Source organism: Etheostoma cragini, chromosome 6 (genome assembly GCF_013103735.1).
Source record: "Etheostoma cragini isolate CJK2018 chromosome 6, CSU_Ecrag_1.0, whole genome shotgun sequence".
Classification (NCBI taxonomy): domain Eukaryota; kingdom Metazoa; phylum Chordata; class Actinopteri; order Perciformes; family Percidae; genus Etheostoma; species Etheostoma cragini.
The window spans coordinates 7,657,203-7,673,893 of record NC_048412.1 but is presented as its reverse complement, the minus strand read 5'-3'; the positions used below and the strand labels follow the sequence as shown (position 1 = coordinate 7,673,893).

At 39.4% G+C, this 16,691-nt stretch overlaps 2 protein-coding genes across 8 annotated transcripts in view; both read right to left on the bottom strand.

Moving 5' to 3' along the window:
* The window catches only part of zgc:91890 (solute carrier family 52, riboflavin transporter, member 3-B), a 9,644-nt gene extending 2,335 nt beyond the window's left edge, over nt 1-7,309 (bottom strand). The window contains exons 1-2 of one of the 3 annotated variants that reach the window (XM_034874512.1): nt 7,181-7,309; nt 517-1,591 (exon numbers count right to left, since the gene is read on the bottom strand). In XM_034874512.1, coding sequence (XP_034730403.1) covers nt 517-1,591; nt 7,181-7,295 — 1,190 coding nt within the window. In that variant the 5' untranslated portion in view covers nt 7,296-7,309. Of the gene's footprint in view, nt 1-516; nt 1,592-3,224; nt 3,685-3,878; nt 3,902-7,180 lie in introns of those variants that run through there. The other 2 variants (XM_034874514.1, XM_034874513.1) reach the window with 2 other exon arrangements.
* Nucleotides 7,310-10,551: 3,242 nt separating this feature from the next.
* The window catches only part of macf1b (microtubule actin crosslinking factor 1b), a 39,510-nt gene continuing 33,370 nt past the window's right edge, over nt 10,552-16,691 (bottom strand). For all 5 annotated transcript variants that reach the window (XM_034874509.1, XM_034874508.1, XM_034874505.1 and 2 more), the window contains 7 exons: nt 16,449-16,611; nt 15,130-15,284; nt 14,962-15,036; nt 14,641-14,758; nt 13,461-13,606; nt 12,586-12,706; nt 10,552-12,452 (listed from right to left, as the gene is read on the bottom strand). In XM_034874509.1, coding sequence (XP_034730400.1) covers nt 12,427-12,452; nt 12,586-12,706; nt 13,461-13,606; nt 14,641-14,758; nt 14,962-15,036; nt 15,130-15,284; nt 16,449-16,611 — 804 coding nt within the window. In that variant the 3' untranslated portion in view covers nt 10,552-12,426. The remainder of the gene's footprint in view (nt 12,453-12,585; nt 12,707-13,460; nt 13,607-14,640; nt 14,759-14,961; nt 15,037-15,129; nt 15,285-16,448; nt 16,612-16,691) is intronic.

The following is a 16,691-nucleotide window of genomic DNA, read 5'->3' as shown; positions in this document are numbered from 1 at the left end:
CCCCCCCCCCCTTCTCCACACAGCCGCTAGTAGCTATATTTATACCATCAAATCAAGGAGGATTTAAAAAAAATAACATGGACTCTTTCAAAGGTCTTGTCAGCGCTTCTTTGGGTTTTAAGACATGTCTTCACCTCTTTCAGCAGTCCTCTTTGTCTCCAAAGCTGAATGCTGCTGTCCATTCTCAGCGGTCACATAAAACACATCACTTAAGGTTTTGCACGTGAATGTTGCCGGACTAAACCGTTTTGTAAACATAACCATACTGAAAAATACAGAGAGAGAATTTTGTGGAGCTGATAGGCTAAATTAGCTTTATTTGGCAATGGTTTGAATTTAACGGACATCTATTAATATAAAACACTTCCGCACTATAGCTTTGAGCTATGGCATCTAAAACCTTTAGTCACCAGTAGAGGTTATTTGAATTTTATGTTAGTGTAGGATACTGAAAAATCTGAAGTTTTTATATCAAATGATCATTTCATGTAAAGAGATGGTTTCAGTAATTCCTACCTAATAGGCACAAACATGGCGATGAAGCAGGCCACTGGGTTAGCGACAGCTGCCAGGGTGGCAGCTAGATGGTAGGCCTGGTTCCCATAGGGCAGACAGGAGTAGGACTGGACCGAGGGCAGCACTGCATTGGTCAGAGCATTGACCCAAGCCAGTACAACAAAGATGAACACCACCTCCAGATTACTATACGTCCCCATACCAAAAGTGCTTCTTGGTTCCCTCCTGACGGCTTCCAGAGGGCTGAGCATAGGTTTCTGCTCTGGTGTCCGGCTGTCCAGGGACAGACCTTGTTCTCTCTTCCCAGGGGCCATGTCACCACTGAAGTACAGGTCGTTGTTTCTCTCTCGAGCCACAGATGGGTGATGGTTGAGTAGGATAAAGGCTACAAGGCACACAACCATCATGGCACTGAGGAACACAAAGAACACCTGGGCAGAGAATTTAGCTGGCTGGTAGATGGCTTGTAGCTCTCCACTGCCAACAATAGTGGCATTATTAGTGGGTGTGTTGGCTGCACCAGTCAAAGTGGCATTCTGACAGTGGGCTACACCAACACCTTGAATCAGAGCCACCAGTGCGGGCACCAGACCACTGAGGCCTTCGCCTGCAAAGTACGTGGTGAGGTACTGCGGACACAGCCGCATCATGAAAGGCAGAAAGGTAACAGAGGAGGTGCAGTCCACCACAGACAGCAGGAAGCTTAATACCAGCAGGGGCACACTGTGCAAAGAGTCCCCTATTGTCACAGTGTGTTTCCAGAAGAAAGCCAGCAGGAATGTAGCAACGATGCCCAACCCGACAATGCAGTAGATGACCGGCCGCTCATCCAGCACCCCTGGGCGGAAGCGGTGCATCAAAGTGATGAAGAGAGGACCTATGTTGGCCATTTGGATGATGACTGTGAGGTACGATGGCAGATACCACTGCTCTGGGATCTGGGGCACGATCAGGGGCAGCTCCACCCACATCCCGTTGATGGCCACCCAGGAGCCCATACCAAACAGGCACGCCAGCGTGTGAGTCAGCAGCGACATGATGGAGGCAGGAATCAGGAAATGTAGATGTATGCAATCTGGAACACAGACACAACATAGCCCAGTTTAATTAGTACGCAAAATTTCACCAAAATCTAGAAAAACATTAAACTAATTAATTAAAGATCAAGTTTCAGTGTGATATTTTATAAATAAGTGTAATATAAGTATTTTAGCTTTATCCATCTCTAATAGAATAGATTGTTCTGGTCTGAACTGGATCTTATGCAACCCTCGTGTTGTCATATCAGTCCTTTTCCTATATCAATGTTATTTTTAATTACCCAAAATAACATGATTGATTCTCTTTTGCAAGTACAAATCTCTGCTTTCACTAATTTTGGGATGTCTTATTCAATTTGACAGCAAATTGAAGTGCTTTTGAAATAGCATTGAGTAAAAGTTGACATACATTCCTTTAATTTTATTCTAAATAATTCTTAATTTCTGCTTTTCTAACTCAAGAAATTAGGTTTATTGACCATAAATTCCCAAAATAACTGTAAGACTTAAGTTAATAAGTCAGTGTTATATGTGTTAATATGACAAACATTGAAAAAATGCATCAAAAACATAAGAAAAGGTTAAAAACATTGATAAAAAGTGCCAACTAAAGGTGTTGATTTTCACTTTTGACGTGAAGACAACACAAGGGTTAAGGACACTGCGGTACTTTTAGCTAACGTCATGCTAACTTGATCATTATTTTGTGTTGTTTTTGTGTCACCACCTCATAGTTTAGCATGTTAGCATGCTAACACATGCTAACATCAATCTGATGGGATTGTCATTGCTCTGCAGGGATTAAGAAACAAAATATTGTGACATAATGACGGCACTAGATGCACATCCTGAGAGGGACATGTATGTCTGTAAGAACCTTCAGACCACACATCCAATAGTTGTTGAGACATACATTTCGATCCGGACATTGCCATGCCTGAAGCCACAATGCTAGCACGGCTATTGGTTAAAAAGGAAAAAAGTAGGGATAGGAGGATGTTTGCTAACTACATCATGGCAAAACAAAATTTAAATATGGTTTCATGTAATAAGAATTTACATATACTTGTTACTGAGAGCAAAAACATGTCCCCATGTGGCTGGGATTGACCTTCCCAGTCTCTCTGTACTCTGCTTCTTATTAAGTCCCTCTGTCATGTGCTAAATTCTAAGTGTATGCCTGACCTTTCACACACTGACACACTGCCGGCATAGAAAGAAAACACATGTGGTTGTGACATAAACAGACACATTGAAAGGAAATAATATTAAAGCTATGTCATAAAACTGCATCGGTACTGTCATTGTGAAGGACCTGCTCAAATTAAAACCATAAACAAACTTTATTTATAGCCTACTATACCGTTTGCATATTATTGTTCTATTATTGGAGAAAAAAAAGATTTGTACCAAGCTCATACTAAAGAAAAATCTGTCATGTGGATCATAAGTTTAGAAACAAGGAAGTATGCTGACTTCTTCGTATAATATCAAAAGAGTACAATGATGTTGGTTCCTATTCTTACCGTTAAGAGCAGCAAATGGACCAATAGTTAAGCCTTATGGTTCTAGGAGAAGCAGGAAATTCAATTACACTCTTCTTCATTCATACATGTAGGCTATCTTCCACATTTGGAGACGGACAGGTGTCAGAAGATCTCATCTTACCTTGTTCAGAACCAAAACCAGGAAGCTCTCCTCTTCCCTCTATCCTCTCATAAACTGTGAGTCCATTGTGACCACAGTGTGTGTGTGTGTATGTGGTTATGCATCCCCCCTTCCTTTCTCCTCCACACAAGCATTAACCATATGCTCGAGCCATAGGCTTACAATCTGCTTCCCTGACTCTGCTTCACTTGACATGGGAGTGTCTGCACACGCGCACATGCTTCCTGCACCACCATGCCACTTTCAAAATCATGCAGCCATGTGCTCTGTGTGAGACTGGGAGCTCAGGGATAGGAGGAAAGAGAGTAAGGGGGGCAGGTCTCAGTGAGAATAGCTCCTCCTTTTCCTTTTTTTCTTCCACCAACCAGTAAATGACCTTGTGGCTTTCCCTCCTTTAAACACACAGGCTGCAGGCTGGGTGAGACAAGTAAATCAGCTTTTAGTTTCACACGTGTACTAAATATAGACCAAAGATCATGTTTTTATTACGATATCTTCCGGGTAGAAAATTTCTGTGTTCCGTACATACAAAGTACAGAGCTAAGAAAACAAGGGCGTGAAACAACTTGATATACATTACTCTAGTCTCAGTCATCTGAAATTCATTTAAAATGATTAAAGTCAACACTCAACTAGCTTTGAGATGTAATTCACCTGTTGGGTCACAGACTAAAGGAAATGGCTCGGCTCCAACTAGCAACCAGTCCAGCAGTAGACCAGACTCTAGATCTGGTTCATCAAAGACGCTATCAAAGCAATGAAGTACAGACAATAAGCACAGCAGAAACACGGATATTTAACCATATGGGTTTAAATGTTCCAGTCATGGCTGAAAATGAACACAGAAAAATGTCATATTTCGCCGCAATTCAAATCAACTGCCATTAGTTTAACCAGAAGTGTTTACTGTGTTAGCACGACATCACGGGAATTGGGCCTATACTACCCTGTCTTTCCTTCTGGACCAGTCTGCCAAGTGTGGCGTTAATTTAAACCGTCCTGAACAAGCCAATTGAATAGGCCTTTACTTCTCTTTTCAGTCACATTTGACACACATTAGGTACAGTACTGTGGTTGGAATGTCTCAGTGGTATTCTGCAGTATTTTTTATCTTTATCTTCAACAAAACATGATTTATAAAATCCTGTCAACAATTGTTATTTTAATGGCATAGTATTCAATGGCCAAAAAAGGTTTGTGTAAAGGCTTAAGGCCGCCCACACGTTATTGCAGGCCCAGGTACATATGCAACTTTATTTCATACAATATATGCAGTGGGGGTCCCGGGTCTGTCCCTCTCAGTTAAGGGGTCCTTGGCTTAAACATTTTTTGTAGACCCCTGGTTTTGAGTATTGTAATCGATGTCATAAAACCACCGGTGTTGCTCAGAAGTAACCCTGGAGCATGAAAGATTGAGCGTCCGTTGGTGACGCCTCTTTGGAAATGGGCTGTGAACGAACGTTCCCCAGACCTACTCAGTTACAACGGAGCGCGGTCTGGTGTCAACCAGTCCGCCTCCCAGCAGCTCAGCGCTATTGGAGTCAATAAGGCTGGGTCTCCTCTGTCCACATGCTCCCCTTACTGCTGCTGATAAACCTCCTGCCATCACAACAAGCCTGGATGCTTTGTTACCTCAGTCCATGATCCCGCCGACCTGCACATTTTTGTTTTTCTGAGTCAAAATTTCAAATAAAAAAACTATCAACGTTTTGGTTGTCTTTTTAAACTCTTTTGTGTCTTTCCCCCGATGTTTTAGTCACTTTTGCACTTGTTTGTTGACTTTTTCTGAGCCTTTAGAAGTTTTTGTGTTTGTTCCCAAATTTTCTTTTTTTACACTTGTCACTTTTTTGACCTTCATTTCACATTTTAGCCACTTTTATTGACTTTTTTTATTGATTTTTATATTTCCCTTTTTTTTTTTTTTTACATTTGTCAACTTTTGTCCAAATGCTATAAAATTCACAAAAAAACACCCAAATTCAATAAAGGTAGTAAAATGATTATTTATTTAACTTGTGAGGAACGTTGTGGGAACCATCCAGCTTACTTTTTGGACATTTCTGTGAAAGAAACTCAAATTTCAGATATAGAAACTTTTTGTTAATTTGCCCCGAAGACAACATAAGGATTAAAAGTTGATAACTTTCCACAAAATGGGGGGCACACATGCCATCTGAGGTGGAATTGTAACTTTGGCGATCCATCAGATGGTAACTTTTAATTGCTGAAATTGTCACTATATTCTGATGTACATGAGACAAATAATCTTAAAAAAAAGCCCCTTCCTTTTCCTCCTCCTGGGGCTCCTAATGGCATTTGCAAGATTCTATCGCTCGCTGAACAACCATTCAGAGGCAGCGCTGATCAAAAATAAATCAAGATTCTGTTATTGCATTGCTTATTCCTCGACTCGCTTGTTTTCTGGTACCACATTTCTACTGTTTAGCTTTAGAATGAGTTTGTGACCCTGAAAACAGTCGAGCCAGAGCAAAAACCAACAACTCGACCGCATGTTCTCATTATACAGCCACACATTACACTTCCTGAAAACAATTGAAGTGAGAAATAATCAGTTCAGAATGTTAATTCACATTTTATTAGCGCTGCCTAGTTTTATTTCACGAGTTCTCAAGCGCCCGTTGGGCCTGCGTTAGAGTCTCCTTGGCTCTGATTGGTTGGTGATCTTCGGCGTGGTGGAATCTTGCAAATACCATTAAGGAGCACCAGGCGGAGACAGAGGAACATCATTTTTACACAGATGATCTAGCCAGTGTACTAATGTCAGGATGTGTTGTATTTAAGCAAATACGACAAATAGTTATTTTTATAATAGTTACCAACTGCAGCTTTAACTGCATTTTGCGTTTTCCTATATCAGTGTTCTTTTCAACTTCCCAATTCTAATTACCCAAAATAACCTTTTGATTGATTCCATCGCTCTTTGGCAAGTAAAAATCTTTACTTTCATTAATTTTGGGGCGTCTTATTCAACTTTATAGCATTTAGAGAAATAAAATTGAAGTGGTTTTGAAATAGTATTGAGTAAAAGTTGACATAATCTTGTCAGTGATTATCCATCAACATAAATTCCTTTAATTTTAGTTTAAATAATTCCTACTTTCTGCTTTTCTAACTCAAACATTAGGTGTAATTTCCTATGAATAAGGTTAATTGACCATAAATTCCAAAAATAACTGCAAGACTAAAATTACTAAGTTAGTGTTTCGTAGTGTTGAAATTGTCAAAAAAAAGTGACAAACATTGGAAAAAAAGAATCAAAGGTGTTGAATAAAGGGACCAAAATGTAAGAAATACTTAAAAACATGTATGGATGAATTTCAATTTTGCCTGAGAGACAACACAAGGGTTTAGGAGCCTGCAGACATCTAAAGCACTAATACACCAGCCTTTCTGCAAGGGATTTCCAACATTTCCCTCTGACAGTCAAAGCAGTAGATTTGGTTTAGGTTGTCAGAAACAGAAGGATGTGGAAAAAGGTTAAATAGGATCCATGTTATATAGCAGACTGATACAGAACACTGCACATTAATGGACAATCAATGGACATCAAATAGATAGATAGATAGATAGATAGATAGATAGATAGATAGATAGATAGATAGATAGATAGATACTTGATCCATCCCAATTTTTTTGACAAATATTAAATGACTAAAATTGAAGTGATATAACTGCTTTAGAGAGTCACATTTTTGAATGTTAAGCTGCATCACAATGACATAGTGCGCTGTCCATTTTATTTCCCAGCAGAGGGAAATGCTGATCTCACAAAATTGTGTTAGGTGACGACAGTTGCTAAGGACTAGGTAAAAATGTGGAGTGGACAACCTGCCAGCCTTGGTTGTGAAAAAGTTTTTTTTTGTGTCTTTACAAAACGCTAAACTGAACTAACTCAAAACACCATCAACTTCTAAATTAGACAAGACACCACCTACCTGCTTGTGGGAACGGAAGTGCAAAGTCAGTTCTGGTAGATTGCTGTAGAGCATGCATGCACATCGAGCTGAGTGCTTTGTATTTTACTACTCTGCGTCTCTGGATCTGTGTCATGTGACTGCAGAGGGCTGAGCCAGGGGTCCAGTTTGGGAACCAAAGTCCTCAGCAGCAATGGTGGGTGGAGGAAGGGAATGAGGACAGAGAGATGAAAAGTGGGTCGGAGGATGGATGGTAGGATGGAGGAAAGGGAGCTTTACATTGTTTTGACAACAAGGCAGGGAAAAGGGAACGGACTGAATCCGATGAGTCCACATTAACATGAAGGATCTCTCCATTTCTGTAGAGGGCGAGTGCAGACAGCTTAGCCAACCAGAAGATGACTTCAGACAGCTGTCTGTGCTTTCTGACTGGCTGTTTGGTTGGGGTCCGTCTGGCTTTTGTTCAACACAAATTCCAGCCCAAATAAACTAAATTCATGGTGTTTCATTCCCACCCCTGCACTGACTGGTACTGCATGTTCCCTTCTTGAACAACATTTCTTTTCAGGCCTGTGACAGTAAAGTGAATTACTTTTGACAAAGTAATTACAAATGATTTCCTGGATGTGGGATTAAGGGGACTGTTGCGTTACTAATAAATTAAATAAGTGGACTGTTTGTTGCTGCCAGATGCCAAAGTAATTAGGACATGAAAATAATTATTTATTTATTATTCTGTTTTGTTGCTGGCAAATTGGCATTTGAAAGGTTTTGAGTTAAAACATAATGTTTAGCAAAGTTATTAGTTTAAAATACATGAAATGTGTCCGTGCAAGATCAGTCAGTTGAGTAGTGTACATAGACCGTCTCTACTCTAACAGGACGTCTGCATTACCCAGTGAAGACTGATCTTGAAATACAAGAGTATATAATATGCATAAGATACAGTGTACAGAGCCTAACTCTAACCCAAAACATTATTACTTTTTAATCATTTTAATACTGCATCAGAAAGATGTTAATTCAATGGCTGCTGGGTTTTTGAAGTTGCAGTGTGTGAACTGCATTGTATTAACCCTAAGCCCTGGTCGGAAAAGAAGAGGGGCCAAGTGGGCACACTTCGGCAAAAAAAATAGGTGCAAGGCAAAAAAAACTTAAAGAGGTCGGCACACTGTGAATGCAATATGTCCGATTACATGAGCTCTTTGCTCTGCTACAATCAAACATATTGCATATCTTCTCTTTTAGTGTGTATTTTCTGAGTAACGCCAGTCACAGGACAGTGTTGTTTGGATAAAACAGGGCACTCCTGTGGCCTGGAGTCACGGTGAATATTTGTGTAGAAGTACAATACTCTGCTTTCTTTCTTATCAACTGCTGGGCTCTGTGTTTGAACAAATATGACTGTGTTTTTGGTGTTGCATGTACGGAGCAATTGAGCTACTTGAGCTGTGGATCCACAGACTGAATTTGTTCCATTGAGAATTTATCAATAAATAAGATGCCAAAAACAAGATTATGACCTTTGTCCTTACTCTGTTGTCATGGTGACTGGTGACGCTTAATAAGTAATAGATTCACCTTTGTATTATGCTATCAAACAAAACACATTCATCATCAGTAATCTCTCTTTAAAACAGAATGTAAGTAATGCAAAGATGCATCAATGTGAGATTAGATATTGATATAGATATTGATATTGATATTAGAACACAGTTGGGTTACATGGATAGTAATCTTCCTCTTCCTTATATAGCAAAACAATTAACTTTGACCATAAATTCCCCAAAAACAAATGTGAAAATTAAGTTTATATTGTTGAAAATGTCAAACAAAGTGACAAACATAAAAAAAAAACATAAAAAGTGTTGAAAAAAGGGACGGAAACGTAAGAAAGAGTTTAGGACATTGATTAAAAGCCTCAACAAAAGTGTTGAAGACAACCAAAGGGTTAAAGTCACTGTTATGATTATCATTATGACAACGGATCAAATGTGGAGCATGGAAGTGGTTGCTCACAGTGATGAACCCACAGAGAACGCTCCTTTGACTCTGCAGTTCCTCTTATATTTAAAGAGCTTTATAGCTTCTTCCGTCTAAGACTATTTGTTTTGGTTTTGCAGCTGCAAATTTATTGTTTATTGTCTTCTGGCTCTCATAGTATCATTTCATGCAGAAACAGACCACTGTTTGTACTGAAAAAACTCTGATGAACCCCACTGTACATTAACTTAACTGCTCGACTAGCAGTAGCTGGTGAACATAACAGAGAATTCAGCAGCTAATATTATATAATTTGTAGAGACCAAAAACTGAGCTAAAGAGAGTGAATATTACATTCATCAGGTACAGGAGGCAGTAAATAAGGCAAAAGTGACCCAAATCAGATTTCCTTTGCTCATATCAGATGTTTTCATGACAGCCTAAACAGCCAAGGTCACATGCTATCTGATCTTTTCCAGTTCTGATTTGGGCCACTTTCATATGTGGTCCAAATTGCAGCTCGTATATTTAAAAAATCCAACTTGAGTCTGGACAGTCAGATCGGAACAGCTAGTCCCCAGGAACAGCACAACAAATCTGAATTGAGCATGAAGCCCTATGGTTTGAACGTTGCTTCAAATCTGCTGAAACTTCAGCATGTATGACACAGAGCTGGCTGTAAAGAAAGGCAGTTTTTTTTCTTAAGTTACCAGCTAACGCTAGCGCTGGCTAGCTAGCTGGTTAGCATAATGCTAACCAAAGTGATTTTTGCCAACCAAAATGTTCCAATAAAGTTTGATGAAGTAAAACACAGAGTAAGTTGGTCAAAATTTAAGATAAAACACCACAACAGGCCCACAGTTATTTTTATTTTACAGGGCTATGGTTAGCAATGCTAATAGCTGGGTTTGTAGCCAAGCCTTAATACATGCTTTGCTTTTTTTTTCTATTTTAACATAAATGGGACATTAATTTACTAAGTGAACACCATTGGTATATTGAAGACTCAAAACTAGCGATTGAGACCATAAACTCATTATGAAAATGGTTATCGAGGTAATAAATCAAGTGAGAAGTAGGGTTTATTTCCTCATAGACTAAACAGTCTTCTTTCTGGAGCCCCCCCCAGCTGGAAATTAGATGAGAGTGCAGGTTTAAGGTTCTTCCACATTGGCTTCACTTTTATAGACCAGGAAGATGTGTCCACTATTATGATTATTATGCAATCAGAGGTAAGAAAATAAATAAGACACCAGCAGTTCAGCCAAACTGAACAAATGAACATACTTTGTTTTAAATCATTTGGTCTGTCCCTCTGCAGGAAGCTTGCTTTTTTGTGATCATTTTCTGATTTCAAGACTAACAACATGAATGCAGAACTGTATATTATTAATGAGGAAATGATCTTAGCAAATTATTTTATTTTTTATTACAAAAAGATTTTTTGTACAAGACGTAAAATTATTAGTGACATTCATCTACAGTTTCCCTAAATTAGACATTAGAATGAGTGCTGGGTATAGAAACATTTACAGTACAGAGAGATTAGGGTGCATAGCAATAGAAGTCAAATCTGGCTAATGTATTTTTTACAGTACAGTCAAAATGTTAACCCTTCTTCAACATATTGAGGCCAAGAGAAAAAAAGTCTGTTATCATGTAAAAAAAACTTTGACTTAAAAAAAATCCTTTTCACAACTGCATAGACCAAATGCAACCTCAGGTAGATCTAGTACAAATGTACACATACAAATACAGTAGCTTTACACTGCTGGTAACATATTGTAAGTACCAACTGCTCTATAATAGAACCAGAGTGGAAGCAAGGCACAGTGCAGCACTGAACAGCATTGGTGACTGATGGTGGAGCTGCAGTTGCTTCTCTCTCAGGGAACACATCAGTACTTTTTATTTTTGCTGAAACGATGCATTTTGGTATCTTCGGGTTTGTGAGAAAACCTTGAAGGAAACAGATGCAGTGTTTCACATGTTGCTTATACATCTTTAAAAGCAGTGTCCCAAAATCCAGCCAGTTGTGAGAATTGCTGAACGGATTGGAGGTCAGAGAAGAAAAACATCAAGACAGAAAAAAAACAATTCAAATGTACTACTTTTGGTACAACAGGCTGGAAACGGGACAAAAGAAAACTCAAAGGTTGATTTCACTGAAAGAACTACACTGTTTACCCATACATATCACCTCTAGTGCATTCTCTTGTAATCTATTCTACATGTATTCTCTTACTCACGACAACTGCCAGATTTCCCACTTTGTAAAATAACCTAAATCTAAAGTAGTAGGACACAGAAAAAAGTGCATTTTTATGAAAAGAATGTGCTAAACAAAACATTCCCAGGAAGTACATTGTTATAAAGAAAACAACACATCTACATGTTCACAGTAATGTTCCATAGAAATATATACATCCAACGGCAAAAAACAATCCTGAGAAAATAATCTCTACAAATCAACAATGACCTGTCGTACTTCATCGCATTGTTAATTACGCAATCTCCAGTGTTTAAAACATCCTTACAGTAAAAACAACAATAAAAAAATACATCCTTATTTGAAGCCATGGTCTCGAAAAAGGTAAAAGACAACAACAACAAAAACAGCGTGGCCCTGCCAACAATGTTATCTTTATGGAATGAAGTAAAACCAAAACTAAAATCACAAAAATCTAAGGACAGCATACTGTAACCTTCACATACTTATGGTTTTGGTATATGTGTTTTTGGATGCTAGTAGGGGCAGTCGTACGGACAGGACAACACTCCATGTACAAATGTGTTCCGGCTGTATGCTACTTTTAAAATCACTCAGGCTGCATTACAGCCCACGACAGAGCATTATTCTTGGGTTCAGGTACCGTCTGCTCATCTTTACCACTGAAAAAGAATCATAAACTGGGGAAGAAAAAAAAAACTTAAGCAAGGCTCCGGCTGTCATGCAATAAGCTTCCATGCAGAAATGTTCAATTCCTACTCTCTACGATACTATTCTACTGCGGTGCAACAGGGGACAAAAAAAATCGCTGTCTCACATCTGGACTGACCTCCTCGTTGTCCACACAGAGCTCAACTCAACATTTGTAGTTTCAAAGACACTTTACCATCCCCTCTGTCAGGGTCGGCTTTTTAAAGATGTGAGTGATTCATTGTTTTTTTGTTTTGGGCCCTTTTATCATTATACTTCTGCTTATCACTCTGTTTCGGGGTCCCAAGGCTGTGTTTGGGTTACGCACTGCGGCGTGCGCGTGGTTCTCAGGGGGCAGGGGTAATCATGTGGGTAACCTCGCAGCTTCGTCTAGACGGTGCACAAGAATGACAACAGAGAGAGTCGGGTTAAATCAACAGCTCAAGTTTTACGTTTTTTCATGTTTGCATATCCAGTGACAAAGTAATTTTCCTTAAAAAATAATCTGAGGTGATTGGCTGACCTGATGGCGAGGGACAATTATCGTCCCCTGTTGTGGCAAACTGTAGATCGGACCCCAAAGCAGCGATGGAGCTCCTGGGACGGATGCAGCGGTCACCTGAGAAACTTCTGCGGAGTAAAGCCTAAAGCAAGGCATGTTGGACTAATTAGAGTAAGACATCGTCATGGTCAAATATCTCAAAGAGTGCATGGAAAGAGGCTACGTGTAGGATTTTATGTTCCTCAAATAAAAATCCAAGAACACCCAGTTTAGAGGATGTTACTGCTGTCCTGGCATTTATATAGGATCAGATACTTCCACTAGTTAAGCTTAAGTCCAAACTTCATGAAGATGTGTCCCGCTTATAAAATTAAAAACAGAACATTCTAAAAATATAATAACTTAACTAAAAAGGACACGCATAGTCAGTCAAGGCTGCATATCTTATGAAATGTATGAAAAGTGTGTTGATGGTAAAAACAACATGTTCATATAAATGTTTATTTATCTCTATATACATATATAAATACCCGTATATACAGTATATTCTCCCCAAATTTTACCCATGGGGGGGACCAGTAACATGAATTTCAAAACTGCCCACAAAAATGATTTTTTATTTTTATTGAATAATTCAACTAACTGTCATGTAAACCCCAAAATACATAAAAACATTAGAATCATGAACTTAAGTGTCATTATGAAACAAATAAAACAAACAAAGTGGTGGTCTGTACACATGTGCTGTTAGTTATCATGTCATGGCGTCCCTTCTTATTTTTTTGTTGTATTCCCTATTTTTATTATTTTTTGTGTGTATGTCTCAAACTAGTGTGGTCAGATTTTGATATGAAAACAACACACATAGCACCCAGATACATGACAGGATAACATGCCTTGCGTGTCATGGGGCTGGTGGGGGCCGAGGCACTGCTGTAGAGGCTGAGGCTGGAGTTGGACCTGCTGACGGTCAAACCCTTGGAAGTGCTCCCTGTAGGGGACAAGTACTTCTCCTTGATCTTCAGGTTGGTCCGGCCTTTCACTGTGAGGGACGACAGGGGGGATTTAACAGAATACTGTAAAAACGGGTTTACTGCATAGCAACCACTCCACTAATAGCAGACACTTCATGCACATACACAATCAAAGTACCACAGCAATGAAATGCAATATGCATTTTGCACTCTCTGAGCACAAGTCAATAGTAACAGTTATAAATAACGTGAATAGCATTTAAAAACATCTGGAATATCAAAGCACAGTAGACATGGTGACTAAGTTCAGACCACAGCCCTCCTTCCTGCTGTGTCAGTAACCTAAAACGTGATGTATGCTTTGGGATGCTCTGCAAACGTCTCCCTAATGGAAGGTGGGAGAAGACATTATGTGCAGGATGACTAGAATCCTGCCGAATACCTAGTGCCTTCTCAGTTCTGCGTTTCCAGTAAACGTGTTGGAGCGGTCAGGTGGAAGCCCAATGATTTTACATGCAGTTTTGCCCACCTTTGTCAGAAGATTAAGGTCATGTGAAGCAGCACTACAAAACCACACTACATTGTGTTTCCAATCTACACTTGGTATTAGGAATGTCTGTATTAACATTTGGGGTGTAAATCACACATTTAATCATGATAGAATATTACATTGATTCTTTGGACAACGATAAAATATTTACTGACAGCACAATGTCTGCCACAATACAATTTCAATTCAATCCAGGAGCCTGCCAAAAAAACTTTGCCAGAAACAGATATTTAGCAGTTCTTATAGATGTCTGTGTGCTTGGTGGTGGTACAAATGCTAAATGTACAGTACAGAAACAATATCTAATATTAGCTCCAACTGTACTGTAGGAAAGCATGGCACCAAAGAAAAGATAGAAAATGTGTTTATGTAGAATATTTACCTGACCTTGAGGAAAAGCTCACACTAAATGTATGTATGTAAGGATCTAAGCAGTATGTATCACTTATAGTAATACCAGACGCTGAAGACATGTCCTATTGCAGTGAATAGTATCCATTAAAAGGTGTTTTGTTAAGGAAATATAGTTGGATTGATCAGTAGTGTACTCACCTCTGCAGGGGTCATTCTTGACCAGGAACTCATCTAGAGCGGTCCAGCCTCCTCCCACCCTGACCATCAGCGTGCTACGCAGGATACGAACCATCCGCAACTGTTGGCAATCTCCAAACTGTGGACAAAGTACATAATGCAAGTTGTAGTTTTTGAATCACTCGTTGCTGTAGCATCTTCACACATTTGCCCTGGGCCATGTTCTTTCCTATCACCCAGGAAAAGGAATTTCACTTCCTGTCTGGGCCAGAGGAAATCAGAGGAACAAATTAAATAGCATGTTGTAATATGTTTCAATCACCGTCTGTAACAATGACTCACCCTGTATCTATTGGCACTAATTTGCTCCACTTCGAACCTCTTGGGACAGTTGCACTGCGATACCTGTCGACTCACCTTAAGAGGGCGCACAAGTAAAACAAGTACAGGGTCAACATAAATGATCCACACAAATGAATGGAATGACATTTGGGTGTTTTCTGTTCACACCTCTTCGTTGATCTGATCGGCATCCAGTGTTCTCCTGTAGGGATCTCTGCTCGGGTGGAGGGCGCTCACAAACTCATAGTAGTCAATGAAGCCGTCACTGTTCATGTCGAAGATGTTCGCCACTGCGTTCATCTCCAGAGAGTTGGTGGGGAATTCTGCAGCCGAGAGGTGGAGGGGATTTGAAACTGGGACCTTAAAAGGTGCTCTAAGCATAAGCATAACAAACAGTGTTCTGGCTTGTAAACGACAAGAAGGAGTCTGCGTGCATTGTGGAAGTAGCCTACGTGGTAACGCTGCTCAACCAACTCCTTCTCTTCAGTTATAGGCTAGAACACTGTGGATGTTTTGTGGTGCAGGTGGGTACAGTTTGTTTTTGTTGGCAACGTTTTTTTACAGTGTGTTCTGGGGACACGCAGCTAGGGGATATTGAGGAGATGTTTGATGTATGTGAAAACAAATGTTGTAGCCTAAAACACGTGTGACATCGCTTAGAGCATCTTTTGATTACATAGCGATGGTGTAGCATGTTCAAAAAGTAAATATCTTAAAAAGTGGCTTAACCGGGGGCAGCCAAACTAGTAGACACGCAATGTAATGACAACATTTTTGTCATTGAAAAAACTAACTTTTTTTTTATTATAGATTTGTTGTAAATTCTAGGCCCTTAATTTCATAGGACAGATGAAGACATGAAAGGGGGGGGATGACAAGCAGCTACAGGACGCAGGTCTAATTCAAACTCAGTGGCAGCTACATCGAGGCCTAAACCTCCATATATGGGTGCGCGCTCTACCAGCTGAGCTACCCAGGAACCCAGAAACTAAACTAAACTAACTTTTGCTCTAAAGATAAATATATTTGGTAAGGTTGGAAAGGATGGATTGATTTAATAAGCCCACATAGATCAGATTTTAGTTCATAATGGAACATCTACTGTAACACAACCCCTGTTCGACACACACCTTTTTTTCCTGCTTCTTTTTTCTTCTCTGTATGATTCATTTGAACATTATTGTGTTAATTGTTTAAGTAATATAAGTATCTACATGTATCTATAAAGTGTAGAATGTATGATACTCTGTACTTGTTGACTTGAAAGTTCAATATTAAATAAGAATTATGAAAATAGGTAAATATTGGAAATTATGGCGATTGTATGGACATTTTCTGATTCAAAATGGATTCATTTGAATAATGTTAGGGGGGAATTCCTGTTTCAGCATGCTAATTGGTAATTTCCGATGCTGTCTTTTGAATGTTATGGAAACTGAAAATGAGTGATGCATAGGTAGACTGATTGATCACAACGGGGGTCTTACTGGAGGAGAGGACATAATCAACAAACTCCTTCTGGCTGATGCGTCCATCCTGGTCCCGGTCGATGCTGCGGAACACGTCTAAGATCCGCGACTTCAGATGACTAATCCAAAGCATGTAACGCTTTCGCCAAATATTGAAGTCAAAGTTGGCAAATTCCTCCATCTGTCCAGAAATTCAAAATATCACAACATTTATGTTGGTTACTTAATAAATATTAGCAAAAGTGAATACAAATGATTATT